At 42.9% G+C, this 20,249-nt stretch overlaps 1 protein-coding gene across 2 annotated transcripts in view; it reads right to left on the minus strand.

Moving 5' to 3' along the window:
* Positions 1–19,897, minus strand: part of OGA (O-GlcNAcase) — a 43,169-nt gene extending 23,272 nt beyond the window's left edge. For both annotated transcript variants that reach the window (XR_008378737.1, XM_053583034.1), the window contains exons 1-6: positions 19,266–19,897; positions 12,548–12,599; positions 11,720–11,817; positions 7,850–7,980; positions 5,349–5,520; positions 243–341 (exon numbers count right to left, since the gene is read on the minus strand). Coding sequence is in view for 1 of the 2 variants with exons in the window: in XM_053583034.1 (XP_053439009.1) it covers positions 243–341; positions 5,349–5,520; positions 7,850–7,980; positions 11,720–11,817; positions 12,548–12,599; positions 19,266–19,464 (751 nt within the window). In the remaining variant the exon portion in view is untranslated. The remainder of the gene's footprint in view (positions 1–242; positions 342–5,348; positions 5,521–7,849; positions 7,981–11,719; positions 11,818–12,547; positions 12,600–19,265) is intronic.
* Between the last annotated feature and the right edge of the window lie 352 nt (positions 19,898–20,249).

Below are 20,249 nucleotides of genomic sequence, written 5' to 3' on the forward strand. Positions count from 1 at the left end.
CAGTTCTTTATTATTTATTCAGTAACTGATAGCTAAGATTCATTGCAAACTCTCCAAAGATGATTTTTACAGTAAGGGAAGAATGTATGCTATGTAAAAGAAGGAGTATTTTAACAAATTTTCTGGTTAAGGATCAGTTTTTTAAAGTATTCAATTAGCAAGAACAACTGATTTCTCTAAGCCCTACTTAGTAATTCAAGTATACTGTATTCAAGTATACTGTATAAATCTTAAAGACTTACCTGTCCAAAGCACCTCAATTCCAGGTAGAAGCTTTTCACCCACAGTCCTTAAATAAGGAGATTGAGACACATTTGGATAACAGAAAGTGCCACAATATTCTAAACATAGGGGGGAAAATTAAGAGTCAGGAGTGAGATAGTCACAATTATTTAAATAGGGAAAAAATGTCTATCAATTCTAAATTTTTTTAATCCAAATAATAATAAAATGCCTCCTAAAAGGAAATAAACTCAAGTCGGTAGCTCATTTAATAATCAATACACGAAATATAATATTCTTCCCTCTTTTTTTTTTTTTTGCAGTTTCTGGCTGGGGCTGGGTTTGAACTTACCACCTCCGGCATATGGGGCTGGCGCCCTACTCCTTTGAGCCACAGGCACCGCCCAATATTCTTCCCTTAACAGTAGTACAAATCTTTTACTAAGTATGTTAGAATTTTAGCACATTTTCTACATATAGTTAATTGCAAACTGCCTATATCTCTCAGTTACAGAGCCCAAACAGAATAAATTGTAATGGCATAATAGAACTGATAAAAGATTATACTAATGGCTTAATTGCAACTTAAATTTTAACGTGTGGATGTACTGTAGGTTCGGTCTGGTAGTATTTTGTAGAGCGTATTTCCTTTTTAATTAGGAGTATTATTGAACTGTTGTGTTTTATTTTTGCTATGTCCTTGTCTGGTTTTGGTATCAGGGTAATGCTGATCTGAAAGAATGAGTTACAGAAAATTCACTCCTTTTTAATCACTGGGAATAGTTTGAGAAAAACTGGTGTTGGTGCTCCTTTGGAAGTTTGGTAGAATTTGGCAGTGAAGCCATCTGGTCCTGTAATTTTCTTTGTTAGACTTTTTATTGTTGATTCAATCTCATTACTCATTATCGGTACATTAATGAGGTTAAGGGCGGCACCTGTGGCTCAAAGGGGTAGAGCGCTGGTCCCATATGCTAGAGGTGGCGGGTTCAAACCCAACCCTGGCCAAAAACCACAAAAAAAAAAAAAAAAATGAAGTTAACATACCTATCTCCTATTAGGTTCCTATTTCTTTCTTATTCAATTTCATTAAGTCATATGAAATTTTTCTAGGCTTTCTAGTTTGTTAATGTATAATTATAAATAATCCCTGGAAATCTTTTGTTTATCTGTGGAAGCAGTTGTAAGGTCTCCTTTTTCTTTTTGTTTTTTTTTTTTTTTTGAGACAGAGTCTCACTATGTCACCCTCGGTAAAATGCTGTGGTTTCATAACTGACAGCAACCTCAAACTCTAGGGCTTAAGCAATTCTCTTGCCTCAGACTCTCAAGTAGCTAGCACTAAAGATGCCTGCCACAACATCTGCTTTTTTTTTGTTGTTGTCATTGTTGTTTTAGCAGGCCCGGGCCACGTTCAAACCCACGAGCCCTGGTGCATGTGGCCAGTGCCCTAACCACTGAGCTAAGGTGCCAAGCCAATGTCTCCTTTTTCATTTCTGATTTTATTTGGGTCTTCTGTCTTTTTTCTTATTTAGTCTAGTAAATTATATTTTGATTTTGTTTATCTTTTTTAAAAAAATCAACATTTTATTTCATTAATCCTTTTGTTTTAATTCCTATTTCATTTACTTTTGCTCTGTTTTTATTTCCTTCCTTCTACTATAAGTTTTATTTATTCTTGCTTTTCTAGTTTCTTGAGACAGAGTCTCATTATGTCACCCTTGGTAGAGCATCATGGCTTCACAGCTCACAGCAACCTCAAACTCTTGGGCTTAAATGATTCTCTTGCCTCAGCCTTCCATGTAGCTGGGACTACAGGTGCCCGCCACAACACCCAGCTATTTTTTTTTCTTTGTAGTTGTCGTTCTTAAGCAGGCCCAGGCCAGGTTCGAACCCACCAGCCCTAGTGTATGTGGCCGGCACCCTAACCACTGACCCACCAGCACTGAGCGCATTAGACTATTAATTTAAAATCCTTCTACTTTTTGGATGTAAATGTTTACTGCTTAAATGTTTACTGCTACAGACTTCCACCTTAGCACTGCTTTTTCTGTATCCCATAGGTCTGAATGAGTTGTATTTTAAGATTTTTTTTTTTTTTTTTTTGACTCAGAGTCTTTGTTGCCCTTGGTAGAGTGCCATGTGTCACAGCTCACCACAACCTCAAACTCTTGGGCTTAAGCAATTCTCTTGCCTCAGCCTCCCAAGTATCTGAGACTGCAAGTGCCTGCCACAATGCTCCGCTATTTTTTTTTGGTAGTTGTCATTGTTGTTTAGCAGGCCTGGGCCAGGTTCAAACCTACCAGCTCCAATGTATGTAGCTGGCACCCTAACCACTGAGCCACAGCGCTGAGCCCATTTTATTTTATTTTTTTTTTTTTTTTGTAGAGACAGAGTCTCACTGTACCGCCCTCGGTAGAGTGCTGTGGCGTCACACAGCTCACAGCAACCTCTAACTCTTGGGCTTACGTGATTGTCTTGCCTCAGCCTCCTGAGCAGCTGGGACTACAGGCGCCCGCCACAACGCCTGGCTATTTTTTGGTTGCAGTTTGGCCGGGGCTGGGTTTGAACCCGCCACCCTCGGCATATGGGGCCGGCGCCCTACTCACTGAGCCACAGGCGCCGCCCTCTGAGCCTATTTTAAGATTCCTTTTTTTTTTTAGAGATAGAGTCTCACTTTGTCACCCTCTGTAGAGTGCTATTGCGTCACAGCTCATAGCAACCTCCAGCTCTTAGGCTAAAGTGATTCTCTTGCCTCAGCCTCCCGAGTAGCTGGGACTACAGGTGCCCGCCACAACGCCCAGCTATTTTTTGTTGCAGTTTGGCTGGTTTAAACCCACCACCCTTAGTATATGGGGCTGGCACCCTACTCACTGAACCACAGCACCACCCCTATTTCAAGATTCTTAAAGGTGGGCAGCACCTGTGGCTCAAAGAAGTGGAGCGCTGGCACCATAAGCCTGCCGGAGGTGGCGGGTTCAAACCCAGCCCCAGCCAAAAACTGCAAAAAAAAAAAAAAAAAAAAAAAAAATATTCTTAAAGGTTTTCTTCTCCCTATTCACTTTCTTAACCTAAAAGTCATTCAGAAGCATGTTGTTTCATTTCTATGGTATTTATACACTTTCCAAAGTTCTCGGGCAGCACCTATGGTTCAGTGAGTAGAGTGCCAGCCCCACATACCAAGGGTGGCGGGTTCGAACCCAGCCCCAGCCAAAAAAAATAGCCCGGGGCAGCGTTTGTGCCTCAGGGAGTAGGGTGCTAGCTCCATATACCGAGGGTGGCGGATTCAAACTCAACCCCGGCCAAACCACAACAAAAAAATAGCCGGGCATCATGGCAGGCACCTGTAGTCCCAGTTACTCGGGAGGCTGAGGCAAGAGGCTTAGGCCTAAGCCTAAGAGCTGGAGATTGCTGTGAGCTGTGACGCCACAGTACTCTACTGAGGGCAACAAAGTAAGACTCTTTCTCAAAAAATAAAAAACCCCAACGTTCTCATTGCTATTGATTTCTAGTTTTATCCCATTGTAGTAAGATACCCAATATAATTTTGATCTTTTTTGGCTCAGTGGCTAGGGCAGCAGCCACATAAATGGGAGTCCAGCCCAGGCCTCCCAAACAACAATAGCAACTACAACCAAAATAAATAAATAAATAAATAAATAAAATAAAATAGCCAGGCTTTGTGGCAGATGCCTATAGTGCCAACTACTTACGAGGCTGAGGAAAAGAAATCACTTAAGCACAAGAGTGTGAGGTTGCTGTGAGCTGTGACGCCACAGCACTCTACCAAGGGTGACATGAGACTCTTTCTCCAAATAATAATAATTTTGATCTTTTTATTTGCTGAGATTACTTTGTGTCCTAACAGATGGTCTATACTTGTATAAATGAGAGAAATGTGTATTCTGTAGCTGTTGAACGAAATGGTCTATAAATGTCTTTTAGGTTCATATAGCCTAATATGCAGTTTATTTGTTTATTTATTTTTTGCAGTTTTTGGCCGGGACTCGGTTTGAACCCACCACCTCCAGCATATGGGGCCGGTGCCCTACTCCTTTGAGCCACAGGTGCCGCCCACTAATATGCAGTTTAAATTTAGTATTTCTGTCTACATAGTACCTGATGCTGGGTAGGGCATGAAGTCCTTAACTATGGTTATTTTGGAGTCTATCTCTCCCCTTAGATCTAAATAATATTTGCTTTATGAAAGAAAGAAAAAGAAACAAACAAACAAAAATTTGGATGAAGGAAAAAAATTTTAACGTGTGATAAGTTAATTCCCAGTATAATCTTATGAAATGTTATCTGAATACTCATATAGTATCAGGGCATTTTAATAAGGTTGCCTTCACAATACTCGAGTCAGGCATATACACGACATTAAATAATTGATTCTAAAATTTCTTAGACCTAACTTATTTGTTTCTTCATGTACAAGAAATCTTGGGAAATCAAGTCTGGGGAAAACTTGTAAGCAGAATTTTGAGAAACAACTGAAAGAGAATAAAATATATATATATAATTTTTTTTTTTTTTTTTTGCAGTTTTTGGCCATGGCTGGGTTTGAACCCACCACCTCCGGCATATGAGGCCAGCGTCCTACTCCTTTGAGCCACAGGCACCACCCATGAGAATAAAATATTTTTAATGGAAAGAACCAGAGAGGGAAAGAGAGAAAAATTATTAATTTTTTATGTTGACTACTGAAGGTTAAAAGCTCAGATGGAGTGGGAGGAATGAAAACAAGGATATGCATGGGCAGAAAAAGGGGACGAATAGGAAGAACTGAGAAGTGACTAAGTTAAAGGTAATGTAAATTGTTTTTTTCCAGTATTTACTTCAATATTATCCGTCCTTCATTCTTCATAATGTAATGTTCATATACTTCTAGTACAATAAAATACACAAAATCTTCTGCCTCATCAGTTATCATTAATTAGCTCCTAAAATGTTTCCACTTTGAAGATCCCGAGAAATATTTTCTAGAAAAAGGATTCCTACTTTTACACACCAGGGTCAGGGTGGGAGGGTGAGGTGTCCTAATAGGGCTCGGAGCTCATACACAGGCCTTTGGAAGTTAAATTACATATTTCAAGAAATCAAGTTAAATATAAAGCCATTATATACAATACCTGTGGGACAGAAGAGGAAAGTTTCTGGCTCTCCTAGGTACTGATAAATTTCATTTGTGATGGAGACCTGGGCATGAGCAAAAGAACTGAATACCTCTTTGTCTGCTGCACACATATTATGGTCAATGTCATCAAAAAGCAAAGCAAATGACCTGCACCCAAACTGAGAAACCTAGAAAAAGAGAGAGAGAAAAAAAAACAACAGATGCTTACTAGCTCATCTTAGAGTAAAAATTCCAAATATTAAGGTATATATTTAATAGTTACACTTAAAAGTCAAATATTTCCCTTAGTAGAATGTTCAAAGCCAGATGTATTGTTTTTATACGTTCAATGAAAGAAACTCTAAAGTTAAACAACTAAATAAAATTTTAGGACCCCATTTTTCTTTTCTTTTTTTTGAGACTGAGTCTCACTATGTTGCCCTCAGTAGGGTGCCATGGCTTCACAGCTCATAGCAACCTCCAACTCCTAGGCTTAAGCCATTCTCTTGCCTCAGCCTCCCAAGTAGCTGGGATCACAGGCGTTAACCACAAGGCCCGGTTATTTTTTTGTTGTTGTTGTAGTTGTCACTGTTGTTTGGCAGGCCCAGGCACGGTTCAAACCCGCCAGCCTTGGTGTATGTGGCCGGAACCCTCACTGCTGAGCTAGAGGCATGGAGTCAGGATCCCATTTTTCATTTTGGGTTTCACTGCAACACAGATTAACTATTTCATAGCCACAACAGTTGGAAACAAAATTATTTCCGATTTCAGGTTTTTTTTCAGATTTTGAAATATCTGCATTATATACAGCATCCCTAATCTGATAACCCAAAAATCCAAAATGTTCCAAATAAGCATTTCCTTTGAGCATCACATTGGCACTCAAAAAGTTTCATATTTTGGAACATTTTAGATTTCAAGTCTTCAGGTTAGAGATACTCAACCTGTGTGACAAACTGCCAACAAAACCTCTGCAGTTGGGCAGCGCCTATGACTCAAAGAGTAGGGCACGAGCCCCATATGCCAAAGGTGGCGGGTTCAAATCCGGCTCCAGCCCAAAACTGCAAACAAACAAACAAAAAAACCTCTGCAGTGTGGCCTAGACTCCTACCTCCTTGTCTGATGACTGTGGAAGATCCAAGCATCAAAAAGAAAACAAAACAGAATAGAACATGAAACAATAAACTCAACACATGCTCTAGTCCTCAAAGGCGCATTGATCCTAATTGATCACTTTGCAGATAAACCTAACTAGGCATGAATCAGAATGAACATATTAGCAGAATTTGTCAAATAGGGAAATAACCTCATTCATAAAAATTTTAACTACTTTAGATTTTTTACCAGCATAAATGTTTGCCTAAAGAAATACGTATACAGAAATATCAGCAAACTTAAATAATGAGCAAATGGGAGCCTTACACTTTATTAAAACGTTCAACTTTTATGTTAAATAGACTTTAGATTCAAATCAGGTTCACCAACAACTTACTTGTCTACTTAGTCTTTCTTCTCATCTTAGAAAACCATTTCCAGACTGAATTACATTTCTTGCCCATGTAACTGATGGAACCAATGTCTAACAGTTAAAACTCGGTTTCTATAACCTCAGTCGCATATTTATTCAAGCACCCAATGGCATATATGTTCATAGTTTCTCAGGCCTTTGGAATAGTTTCTCAATATATGGTTCTGGATGACCTATCTCAGAATCACCTAGAGTCCTAGTCCCTACCTGATGTCAGCACACAGCAATCTGGGAATGAAGCCTAGCAGTCAATTTTTAAGCATCATTTCTAAGCATTTTTTTTTTTTTCTGTAGAGACAGAGTTTCACTGTACTGCCCTTGGGTAGAGTGCCATGACATCACACGGCTCACAGCAACCTCTAACTCTTGGGCTTACGCGATTCTCTTGCCTCAGCCTCCTGAGCAGCTGGGACTACAGGCGTCCGCCACAATGCCCAGCTATATTTTTGTTGCAGTTTGGCCGGGGCTGGGTTTGAACCCGCCACCCTCGGCATATGGAGCTGGCGCCCTACTCACTGAGCCACAGGCGCTGCCTCCTTTCTAAGCATTTTTTTAGGCAGTTTTTTTCTTTTTTTTGAGACAGTCTCAGTATGTCACTCTCGGTAGAGTGCCATGCGTCACACCTCATAGCAACCTCAAACTCTTGGGCTTGAGTGATTCTCTTGCCTCAGCGTCCCAAGTAGCTGGGACTACAGGTGCCTGCCACAACGCCAGGCTATTTTTTTTGTTGCAGTTATCATTGTTGTTTAGGAGGCCCAGGCTGGGTTCAAACCCACCACCCTCAGAGTATGTGGCCAGTGCCCTACTCACTGAGCTATCGGCACAGAGCCAAGATCTCTTGAGTCCAGGAGTTTTAGACCAGCCTGGGCAACATAGTGAGATTCCATTTAAAAAAAAAAAAAAAAAGGACAAAAAACAAAAGACAACTCAGAAAACTTTTAGTTTTAAATATTGAGTCAGGAAAAAGGATAAGAAAGTTAAGAAATTACCTGGTCCAGCTTGCGTTTCAATGTAGATACTTCCTTGGGGTTAGAAAAGGTGATATCCAATCCAGGTGAGATAGCATAGATAAACTCAATCTCATATTCTCGTGCAGCAGAGATGAGAGTCATAAGTTGCTCTAAAGAACAGAGTCCATGTTTTTAGAAAGCAACACAGAAAACTAAAAGATCCTTCAGTTTCCTACTGAAGAGGTCATTTCTTCCAATTTATAAGAGAAGATTAATAAGTTCCTTAAATTTTATAAAACCGTCATGTCCAATAAGCCATATAAAAATGGAAAAGCGTGAAGTGATTTAATGTCATGGTAAAAGAGCAAATAGTTTTCACACGTTTGATTTATGTGAATCAACAGAAAATAAGAGGTCCTTCTTTTTTCACTTCCAAATAGTTTCTTAATCTTTTGGGGAAACAAGCTAAAATCAATAAAGCATTCTCCTTCCCACATAATCAAGCAGTTAGAGAAAAAGAAAAAGAAAAAAGGCCAGGCACGGTGGCTCATGCCCATAATCCCAGCTCTTGGGAAGCTAAGGTGAATAGACTGCCTGAGCTCACAGGTTCAAGACCAGCGTGAGCCAGAGCAAGACTCTGTCTCAAAAAATAGTTGTGCGTTGTGGCAGGTGCCTATAGTCCCAGCCACTTGGGAGGCAAGAAAATCACTTGAATCCAAGAGTTTGAGGTTGCTGTGAGCTATGATGCCACTGCACTCTACCAAGGGTGACCAAGTGAGACTGTCTCAAAAAAGAAAAATATTAAAAATAATAAAGCATTCAGCTCCTCTCATTGCCGCCTCTCAAAAACACTCAATTGTGTCAGTTCTTACTGAACTAAAGTCATTTCTGTTTCTTCTAGTATTTAAAAGGGATAAAGTCTACTGCTTCTTATTTTTTTTTTTTTTTTTGCCGTAGCTGGGCTTGAACCTGCCACCTCCGGCATATGGAACCAGTGCCCTACCCCTTTGAGCCACAGGCGCTGCCCCTACTGCTTCTTTTTTTAAACCGATACTCTTAACTAAATAAATGAACATATAACGACATTATACTTTGAAGAGAGAAAAATGCCTTCTTAGGAACCAGCGTTAAGTGGTGGGGTTTGTTGTTGTTGTTTTAGAGACAGAGTCTCACTTTTGTCTCCCTCAGTAGAGTGCTGTCGCATCAGCAACAGCAACCTCCAGTTCTTGATCTTAGACGAGTCTCCTGCCTCAGCCTCCCAAGCAGCTAGGAGTACAGGTGTCTGCCACAACACCCGGCTATTTTTTTGTTGCAGTTTGGCCGGGGCCAGGTTCAAACCCACCACCCTCGGTATATGGGGCCGAAGCACTACTCACTTAACTAAATAAATGCACACATAACGACATTATACTTTGAAAAGAGAAAAATATGCCTTCTTAGGAACCAGCGTTAAGTGTTTTTTTTTGTTTGAATCCGCCAGCCTCGGTGTATATGGGGCCAGCGCCCTACTCCTTTGAGCCACAGGCACTGCCTTAAGTGGTGGTTTTAAAAACAATCCTATACCTTCATCTTTTTCATCTTCAAGAAAATATTCATCACAGACTTTAAGCTTTTAAAATACATTACATCATTTTCCTAATTTAAATACTCTAGCACATATCACAGGACATATCTTTGAAAAACGTTTTTTTTTTTTTGTAGAGACAGAGTCTCACTTTATGGCCCTTGGTAGAGTGCCGTGGCCTCACGAAGCTCACAGCAACCTCCAACTCCTGGGGCTTAAGCGATTCTCTTGCCTCAGCCTCCCAAGTAGCTGGGACTACAGGCACCTGCCACAACGCCCGGCTTTGTTTTTTTTTTTTTGGTTGCAGTTTGGCCGGGGCTGGGTTTGAACCCGCCACCCTCAGTATATGGGGCCGGCGCCTTACCGACTGAGCCACAGGCGCCGCCCATGAAAAATGTTTTAATGGTGGGCGGCGCTTGTGGCTCAAAGAAGTAGGGCATCAGCCCCATATACCTAGGTGGCAGGTTCAAACCCAGCCCTGGCCCCACGCCCCACCCCCCCAAAAAAAAAAACTTTTAATGGGGCGGATCACTGAGTAGGGCACCAGCCCCATATACCAAGGGTGGCAGGTTTAAACCCAGCCCTGGCCAAACTGCAACAAAAAATAACTGGGTGTTGTGGCAGGCGCCCATAATCCCAGCTACTTGGCAGGCTGAGGCAAGACAGTTGCCTAAGCCCAAAAGCTAGAGGTTGCTGTGAGCTGTGATGCCATTATACTCTACCGAGGGTGACAAAGTAAGATTCTGTCTCTTAAAAAAAAAAAATAATAATAATAATAATAAAGAAAAGAAAAGAAAAAACTTTTAGTGGCATGTCAAGATAATCATTTGGCTCTATTTTGATTATTGATCACATTAAATTTCATTACCACCACCACCAGAAAATAATTAAGTTGAAGGCACACTTAAAATTACATCCAGTAGTAAACAACACTAGATGGAGATGTGATAACTTTTTTTTTTTTTTTTTGTAGAGACAGAGTCTCACTTTATGGCCCTGGGTAGAGTGCCGTGGCCCCCCACAGCTCACAGCAACCTCCAACTCCTGGGCTTAAGCGATTCTCTTGCCTCAGTCTCCCGAGCAGCTGGGATTACAGGCACCCGCCACAACGCCCAGCTATTTTTTGGTTGCAGTTTGGCCAGGGCTGGGTTTGAACCCGCAACCCTCGGTATATGGGGCCGGTGCCTTACCGACTGAGCCACAGGCGCCACCCGAGATGTGGTAACTTTTAATTGCTTCTTTATAATTCAACAAAATTTTCTGCTTTCAGTGCGTTAGCTGGGCTCTGTAACCAAATGATCTTGTTAGCTACATGTGTATACTATTTAATTCTAAGAATAAAAATGTTTTCCAACTTATTCAAATCCCAAAAGAAAATCTTACCTGTCTAATTTACAAGGAGATTCTGTGATATTCTACTAACTTATCAATTTTATGTAACTAACTCAACGTAAGAGCATGTATCATAAGACTAGTCTGTTATGGTTTTCCATTTCACTAGATGAGCATAGGTCTTCATTTTAAAAAAAAAGATAAAGACTGGGCGGCACCTGTGGCTCAGTCGGTAAGGCGCTGGCCCCATATACCGAGGGTGGCGGGTTCGAACCCAGCCGCGGCAGAACTGCAACAACAAAAAAATAGCCGAGTGTTGTGGCGGATGCCTGTAGTCCCAGCTACTCGGGAGGCTGAGGCAAGAGAATTGCTTAAGCCCAGGAGTTGGAGGTTGCTGTGAGCCGTGTGACACCACAGCACTCTACCCGAGGGCGGTACATTGAGACTCTGTCTCTACAAAAAAAAAGATAAAAGACCAGTTAGAGTACACAAGGCTAAGCCATACTCAAGCCTAAAGCAAAAGGCAAAATCAGTCAATACTGATCTTTACTTAAAATTTTGGTATTTTGTTCATCATATATTTTTTTCATTAATTTTAGATCAAAAATTTGTATACATTTGTATTTATCTTGATTATTGACTTTTTGGGGAGTCCCTTAAAATTTGCAATCAAGGTGGGTAGGTGCTTCACTGCCTCACTTGCCTTGCTCTATGCCTAACCATCTATGTTCAATGGCCTACTGTTTATAGACGACTGGCAGAAGAAAGCAACACAATCTATGACCACAGAACAGGTGCAATGAGACTGGCACGCCCATGAATCACACTTATGGTCATGACCTTGTTAGTGCTACTCTTTTAATCTTAGTTAACCCACACAGATTGAATAGTTGCCAGATAGAAGGACAATACCTCATAAAAATGAAATAATAAAATTCATGTACTATTATATTTAAAATATAGCTGTTTTCTTCACATATTCCGAGTTTATAGATTAAAGAGAAAAAGATTACCAGCTTCCTCCACTGAATACATCTCTCGCCAAAACATCCTATGTTTGTAGTCATCCTTTGGGGCATACAAGTATGTATTTAATTCCCATTTCTGGAGCCTTAAGGGGAAAGAAAATTACACATATATAAACAGATAACATTTATAGATTGCAGATCTTCATTTTTTTCCTCTTCATGGAGCACCTCCATTTTATACAAAGCTAATAATATTTTGGAATAGTGCTTTTCAATCTTTTTGTAATTTTTAAAAATGAAATATTACATACATTAACAAATTAAACAATAATGGCTCAGCACCTGTAGCACAGTGGTTACAGCGCTAGCCACATACACCGAGGCTGGTGGATTCAAACCCAGCCCGGGTCAGCTAGAACAATGGTGACAACTGCAACAAAAAATAGCTGGGCGTTCTGGCAGGTACCTGTAGTCCCAGCTACTAGGGAGGATGAGGCAAGAGAATTGCTTAAGCCCAAGAGTTTGAGGCTGCTATGAGCTGTGACGCCACAGCACTATACGGAGGACAACAGAGTGAGACTCTACCTCAAAAACAAACAAAGAAACAAACAAACAAAAAAAATTAAACAATCTTAAAGGAAAAGATGACAGCTCTGGGTAAGGCAAACAAAGCCCAAAGCCTATTCAGCTTCCCAGAGAAAGTTTGAAAACCACTATCCTAAGCAAAGAAGCAGTAAAATACCAAAGTAAAATAACTTTCAGGAATTGAGAAATCCACAAACTTTACTTAGGATATTCTGTTTGTATTTCTTCAAATAAAAGGGAAATGTTAAATGTTCAAAGTTCTCTTTCCTTCAAATAATAAAAATTTACCTTCTGAAGAGTTCTTTTCTCTGTTCCATAACCCAAGGTCTTCCATAAAATCCTAGATTCAAAGTTAAGAATGAAATTATTTTCAGTTTTTATTAAAATCTGACAAGTTTTATTGAAAGAAGCATGTTACAAAATATATAAAACAAAATGTGAATACACCAAAATCTGAAAGATATTTAGTAAAACATAAAGGTATCTTCATCTCTGGGCAGTGAATTTCATTCCCTTTTTGCTTAAGTAAATTTTCTTATTCTTCTATCATGATACTTGTTACTTAATGTGAAAGTTGTTTAAAAATAGTTTATCATCTGTTTTACTGTCAATAAAGACTAAATAAGGCCAGGTGTAGGGTCTCACATTTGTAATCAGGAGGCCAAGGCAGGAAGATTGCTTAAGACTGAGAATTAGGGACAGCGCCTGTGGCTCAGTTGGTAAGACACCGGCCCCATATACCGAGGATGGCGGGTTCAAACCCGGCCCCGGCTGAACTGCAACCAAAAAATAGCTGGGCGTTGTGGCAGGCGCCTGTAGTCCCACCTACTCGGGAGGCTGAGGCAAGAGAATCGCTTCAGCCCAGGAGTTGGAGGTTGCTGTGAGCTGTGTGAGGCCACGGCACTCTACCAAGGGCCATAAAATGAGACTCTGTCTCTACAAAAAAAAAAAAAAAAAAGACTGAGAATTAGAGACCAGCCTGAGCAACAAAGCCAGACCTCAGGGCGGCGCCTGTGGCTCAGTGAGTAGGGCACTGGCCCCAAATGCCGAGGGTGGCGGGTTCAAACCCAGCCCCGGCCAAACTGCAACAAAAAAAAATAGCCGGGCGTTGTGGCGGGCGCCTGTAGTCCCAGCTACTCGGGAGGCTGAGGCGAGAGAATCGCTCAAGCCCAGGAGCTGGAGGTTACTGTGAGCTGTATGATGCCACGGCACTCTACCAAGGGTCATAAAGTGAGACTCTGTCTCTACAAAAAAAAAAAAAAAGCCAGACCTCATCTCTACAAAAAAATTTTTAAGGCTCAGCATTTGTAGCTCAGCGGCTAGGGCACCAGTCACATACACAGTAGCTGGTGGGTTCGAATCCTGCCAGGGCCTGCCAAACAATGACAACTACAACCAAAAAAATAGCTGAGTGTTGTGGTGGGCGCTTGTAGTCCCAGCTACTTGGGAGGCTAAGGCAAGAGAACTGCTTAAGGCTTAAGCCCAAGAATTTGAGGTTGCTGTGAACTGTGACCCCACACCAAGGGTGACATAGTGAGACTCTGTCTCAAAACAAGAAAAAAAAAAAATTTTTTTTTTTTTTTAAAAGGCCAGGTGCAGGCTCAAATGGCTAAGGCACCAGCTACATACAATTGAACTGGCAGGTTCGAAATCAGCCCGGGCCCACCAAACAACAATGATTGATGGCTGCAACCAAAAAATAGCCAGGCATTGTGGTGGGCGCCTGTAGTCCCAGCTACTTGGGAAGCAGAGGCAGGAGAATCGCTTGAGCCCAGGAGATGGAGGCTGCTGTGAGCTATGACGCCACAGTACTCTACCCAGGGCGACAGCTTAAGGCTCTGTCTCACCAAAAAAAAAAAAAAGGCCAGGTGCAGAGGGTCATGCCTTTAATCTGGAAGCCCAAGGTAGGTGGATTGCCTGAGCTCAAGAGTTTGAGACCAGCCTGAGCTAGAGTTAGACCCCATCTCTACTAAAAATAGAAAAAACTAGCCAAGCGTTATGGTGGGCACCTATAGTCCCAGCTACTTGGGAGGCTGAGGCATGAGGATTGCTTGAGCCCAAGAGTTTGAGGTTGCTGTGAGCTATGAGGCCATAGCACTCTACCGAGAGCAAAAGAGTGAGAATGTCAAAAAACAAAATTGGTGCTTGTGTGTAGTGGCCTGGGCCTGTAGTCCTAGTTACCATGAGTCTGTAATAGAAGGATCATTTTAGCCCAAGAATTTGAGGTTACAGTGAACTTTGATGATGCCACTGCACTCTATAGCCCAGGCAACAGGGTGAGACCCTGTTCCCTCCCCCACCTCCCAAAAACAGTACCTCAATCTTACAATGGGGAAGAAGAAGCAAAGTAATCCATAGTGCCAATAATTACTATCTAGGAGGAGGGATGAAACTGTTTTAGAGGAGTGAGAGGAGATTAACTGGCCCAGAGGGCAAATTCTCAAGAAATCTTAATTACAGAGCAAGTTTAAACAAATGAAAATTCAAAAATGTGACTCACTTGCCCCAAAGTGGGGGGGCAAACACTAGCTCTCCACACTGCAAAAAATAAACTTACAGACTGAAGACCTAAATTGTTGAATAAGCACCAAACTGGTATTTGGAGCTCCCTAATGTGCTAATCATAGCTCAAACCATACACACCTTACATCTTGCCTAATCTTTACTTTCCACTGTTTCACTCTAATCATGTTCAAAACATAAGGACAATCTCTCAGGAGTACCAAAAAGATGGTTAATAAAAGCATTCTAAACATCAAATGCTCTAAACACACACAACCTTCATAAGACTACTAGTTTGGATATTTCTGAAATGCATTTTAGTTCCAACCTTTAGGCAAAACAAAAAGGACAATGACAGACCAAAGAAAAATACACTATATACCAATGTATGAAACCGCAACACTTTAATCTTGATAGCCAATGATATGAAAATTTCTAAATTAAAGCCAGGCAAAATGGCTCACACCTGGCCCTACTAGCACCCTGGGAGGTTGAGGTGGGTAGAATTCCTGAGCTTAGGAGTTTGAGACCAGCAGGAGCAAGACAAGGTCTAAGAATAGCCAGGCGACGTGACAGGCACCTGTAGTCCCAGCTACTAGGAAGGCTGCAGCAAGAGGATTGCCTGAGCCCAAGAGTTTGAGATTGCTGTTGAGCTATGATGCCACAGCACTCTACCCAGGGCAAAAATTGAGACTCTGTCTAAAAAAAAAAAAAAAAACTTAATGTATATTAAGTCTTTAGCTTTCCAACAGCATTTAAAGTTACCATTTTTTCTCTATGTCGACATAGGTAGAGTGCCATAGCATCACAGCTCACAGCAACCTCTTGCCTCAGCCTCCCAAGTAGCCGGAACTATAGGCCCCCGCCACAATGCCCAGCTATTTTTTTGTTGCAATTGTCATTGTTGTTTTAGCTGGCCTGGGCAGGGTTCAAACCTGCCTACCTTGGTGTACGTGGCCAGCACCCTACCCACTGAGCTACAGGCACAGCCTGTAGTTGTCATTACTGTTTAGCAGGCCCAGGCCAGGTTCCAAGCCACCAGCCCCGGTGTATGTGGATGGAGCCCTAACAACTGAGCCTCAGGGCCGAGCCAAGAAAGATTTTTCGAATGTTTAACTTAAACATTTTAATCTTTAGAAATACTACCTTGGCTCTTTGAGACTCAAGTTCATGACTTTGGTTAATTGGCACAACAAAAAAGGAAGCAACACTGTTAACATGAGTTAAAATCAGCAAAGGTCTGTCAGAGAAAGAAAACAAAAAAAGAAATACTGGCAGTTTAGCCGGGCATTGTGGTGGGGCGCCTATAGTCCCAGCTACTTGGGAGGCTGAGGCAAGAGAATCACCTAAGCCCAGGAGTTGGAGGTTACTGTGATCTGTGACGCTACAGCACTCTACCCAGGGTGATAAAGTGAGACTCTGTCTCAAAAAAAAAAAAAAAGAAAAGAAATACTGGCACTAACTACAGTATTCCTACACTCATTCATTTTAGGACTGGTGCCAACCAAGAAGTACCAAGAAAAAAAATCAGTGCTGGCTCAGCTGCTTAGTCACCAAGAAAGTATACACTATCATGGAAGGGAGGAGGAACACAGAAAACAGAACTGAGGACAACTTTATTCTTTAATAAATGAAGAGTCACCTCAAAACAAACCAATTTAAACCACAATGAGTTTTCTCCTTTAATTACTGAAGATGTCGGCTTGGGGCATCGGCCACATACACTGGAGCTGGAGGGTTCCAAGCCAGCCGGGACCACCAAACAATGACAACTACAACCAAAAAACAGCCAGGAGTTGTGGCGGGCACCTATAGTCCCTGCTACTTGGGAAGCTGAGGCAAGAGAACCACTTAAGCCCAGAGTTTGAGGTTGCTGTGAGCTGTGATGCCATAGCACCTACCCATGTCAACATAGTGAGATTCTGCTTCAAAAAAAAAAAAAAATTAATAAATAAATTACTGAAGGTGTAATGACTAGCTAAACTTTCCTTAGACTCATTCCAGTCCAGCTGTGAAATTTCTTTATCTCCTCAGCATTCCTCAATACTCCACAGATCTTTTATAACAGTGACACAAACCAAACATGTTTTCGTGGACATTTTCGCATAGTTTTCCATTCTGTCTTCCCCCAAATTCTGCCAGTTAACTATGTTGAATTCTTTCATAGCTTACTGTAGCTGGAAAGTAGTCTGTTCTTTCCTACAATTAAACATTATCTAAAAAACTATTAACAGTCACTTATCTTTTTAAAAGAATATATATAGTGACAACAGCGGAAAAGCTAATCCTCTCAATCAAGAGGGCAACTCTTATGTTCCCATACCTTTCTGGGTTTTTTATGAAGACTTAATTGGATGGGAGGCTGAGGTCAAGGATTACTTGAGCTCAGGAGTTTCCAGCCTGAGCTAAGAGGCAGACCCCATCTCCACTAAAAACAAAGAAGCTAGCCAGGTGTTGTGGCAAGTTACTTGGGAGGATGAGTCAAGAGGCTTGGTTGACTCCAAGAGTTTAAAGTTGCTGTGAGCTATGATGCTACAGCACTCTACCCACAGAGACAGAATGAGACTCTGTCTTAAAAAAAAAAAAAAGAAGAAGAAAAAGAAAAGAAAACTAACTGTAGGCTTGGTGCCTGTGGCTCAAGCGGCTAAGGTACCAGCCACATACACCCTGAGCTGGTGGGTTCAAATCCAGCCCGGCCCACCAAATAACAATGATGGCTGCAAAAAATAGCCAGGCATTGTGGCGGGCGCCTGTAGTCCCAGCTACTTGGGAGGCTAAGGCAGGAGAACCACTTGAGCCCAGGAGTTGGAGTTTGCTGTGAGCTGTGATGCCACAGCACTCTACTCAGGGTGACAACTTGAGGCTCTGTCTCAAAACAAAAAAGAGGCTCGGTGCCTGTGGCTCAAGAGGTTAAGGCACCAGCCATATACTCCTGAGCTGGCAGGTTCATATCCAGCCTGGGCCCGCCCCACAACAACGACGGCTGCAACCAAAAAATAGCTGGGCATTGTGGTGGGCCCCTATAGTCCCAGCTACTTGGGAGGTGGAGGCAGGAGAATTGCTTGAGCCCAGGAGTTGGAGGTTGCTGTGAGCTGTGATGCCACCGCACTCTACCCAGGGCAACAGTTTGAGGCTCTGTCTCAAAAATAAATAAATAAATAAAACAAGAAAGAAAACTAATTGTATACTCTTATCCACACCATTAAGTGCAGAAGGAGAGAACTAATAAGACAGCTAGGAAACCAAAATACATCAGACAGTTCATATACATGCTGTACTCGAGGAAAAGAGCAATAATCTAAATGATTCAATTCTTGGTTCCATAAAATGCACGGTGGAATATCTGCCATTTTTATCCAGAAACTGAAAAGAGCAACAATGCAACTGATTCAATTCCTGCTTCCATAAACCTGCAGGGTGGAATATCTGCCATTCTTATCTGTAGACTGTGATAGAATCTTTGAGGAATTTTTCCTCACAATCAAAAAAGTCTATCATTCTTTTCATTGTAAATAGAAAAGGAGGGAGGCAAAAAGGCATTTTAAAACCCCTTCTGCAGGCCTAGCGCGGTGGCTCACACCTGTAATTCCAGCGCTTTAGGAGGCCAAAGCGGTTGGATTGCTTGACCTCAGGAGTTCGAGACCAGCCTGAGCAAAAGCAAGACGACCCCCCCCATCTCCACTAGTAACAGGAAAACTGAGGCAAAAGGATCGCTTCGGTCCAAAGATTGGAGGCTACTGTGAGCTATGACTTAACGCACTTTATTCAGGGCGACAGCTTGAGACTCTGTCACCAAATAAAAAAAAAAACCAACCCACCTCTTCTGCAGTCGCTAAATTCAAATTCCGTACCTCACATACTGTGAGAATCTGTGACTAAAGTCAATGTTTCATCTCTCGACAATCAAAGACCAGGGCCGCCAAAGAATCTTTAAGTGGGCGGGGCGAAGGGAGGCTGACTAGCAAAAAAAAAAAAAAAAAGAGAGAGAGAGAAGAGAAAGGAAAAGAAAAAAAAATCTAGCAAGGAACTTGCAATGCTGCAAGCTGTGTTTGTTTCCCTTCACTCCAGGAGCACAAGCACGTCTATGTGGGTTGATGTTTTTCCCCAAAAGGATTGGGACAGAAGCAATATACACATTTTTCATTCGAACGCAGGCAATCCTAGAGAATAAGACGCCAAGGTACAAGGAAGTGTAACTCAGAGCCTAACGTAGACTCCTTAACCACCGCCCCCTCAGGAATCAGCCTGGCTCCAAGCCCAAGACGGGTGCGGTCACTCCAGTTAGCAGCCAGAGAATTCGACGCAGTTTAAGGACGCGAGGACAAATTCGCCCACTGTCTCGTCCCTCCCCCCGTTTTAGCAGAGCCAAATTTCAGACCAAAGGGTAAACAGCCTTTTAGAGCCCCCTGAAACACCGCCACCCTCACCCCCAGAAAATAATGTGTCAGTACCGGGGCGGAGTGGGAAGGAGACCGCCCCTGCCCAGCCCTGCCACAGCGCTCACCTTCTACCACGCCACACAGGAACCTCCGAGCCCTTCCTGCCGCCCCAGCCACTGCTGCTCCCCCGACCACCGCCGAGTTGTCTTCTCCAGGCGCCGGAGCTACCGGCGGCTCCAACGATGTCCCCGCGGAGGCAGCAGGGTTGGAGCTAAGCTCGTTCTCCCGCTCATCCAGCGCCGCCTGGCTCTCCTTTTGCACCATTCTCCTGCTGCCGGCCGCCGCCACCTCTGCAGGTCCTCCTCGGCCTCCGTCCGTTGGGCCGCAGGCCCGGAGCCCGGGAGAGGGCTTCAGCTCCAAGCACGCGCTCTCCTTGCTCCTTCCCCTCCCCCTCTGTCTTCCCCCTCCCTCTCCGCAGGGACCCGAATGCCCGGATGAGAAGGGCGGCGGCACTGGCGCAAGCCTTTTGTCACCCACTGCCTCAGCCTAAGCTGGGGAGCCAGAAGCCTAAGCGGAGAGCGAGGCTGTGACCTGTCCTTCCTTGGAAGCTGATGGCTAAGGCTCCTGTTTCTGTTCCCAGCCTCGGTTGCCCTCCCGATTATCTTAGCTCTTCCGCAGTTTCCTCTCGAAAACCCTCTTTCTCTCTTCTGCCACCACCTCTACCGCCCGCTTCCTGTTTATCCGCACTGCGCCTGCGTTGCAGACCGGCTCAGACCGGTCCCCTCCGCCCGGCACCCCCGCCTTCTTTGGGGCCAGCTTATTAAACTTCATTCGGCAGGGGGAAATAGAACAGAGGAGCTGGGAAAAACGAGGGCAATGGAATATACCATTTATGCCTGCCACCCTCCAGAATAAGCCGGGCACCCTGGAACGGACCATTTACCCCACCCAAAGAAGGGGAGGAGACTGCTGCTGGTTGGAGCAATCAGGAGGAGGGGGTGAGGGTGAAAAGGAGGTGTTTACTCTCTCAATGCGCAGGCGCGGAAACGAAGCCTCAGGTTCTTAAAGAGATAGGCTGGAACTGACCTACTTTCTATGGAGATTCTGAT

Source organism: Nycticebus coucang, chromosome 3, assembly GCF_027406575.1.
Source record: "Nycticebus coucang isolate mNycCou1 chromosome 3, mNycCou1.pri, whole genome shotgun sequence".
Taxonomy (NCBI): Eukaryota; Metazoa; Chordata; class Mammalia; order Primates; family Lorisidae; genus Nycticebus; species Nycticebus coucang.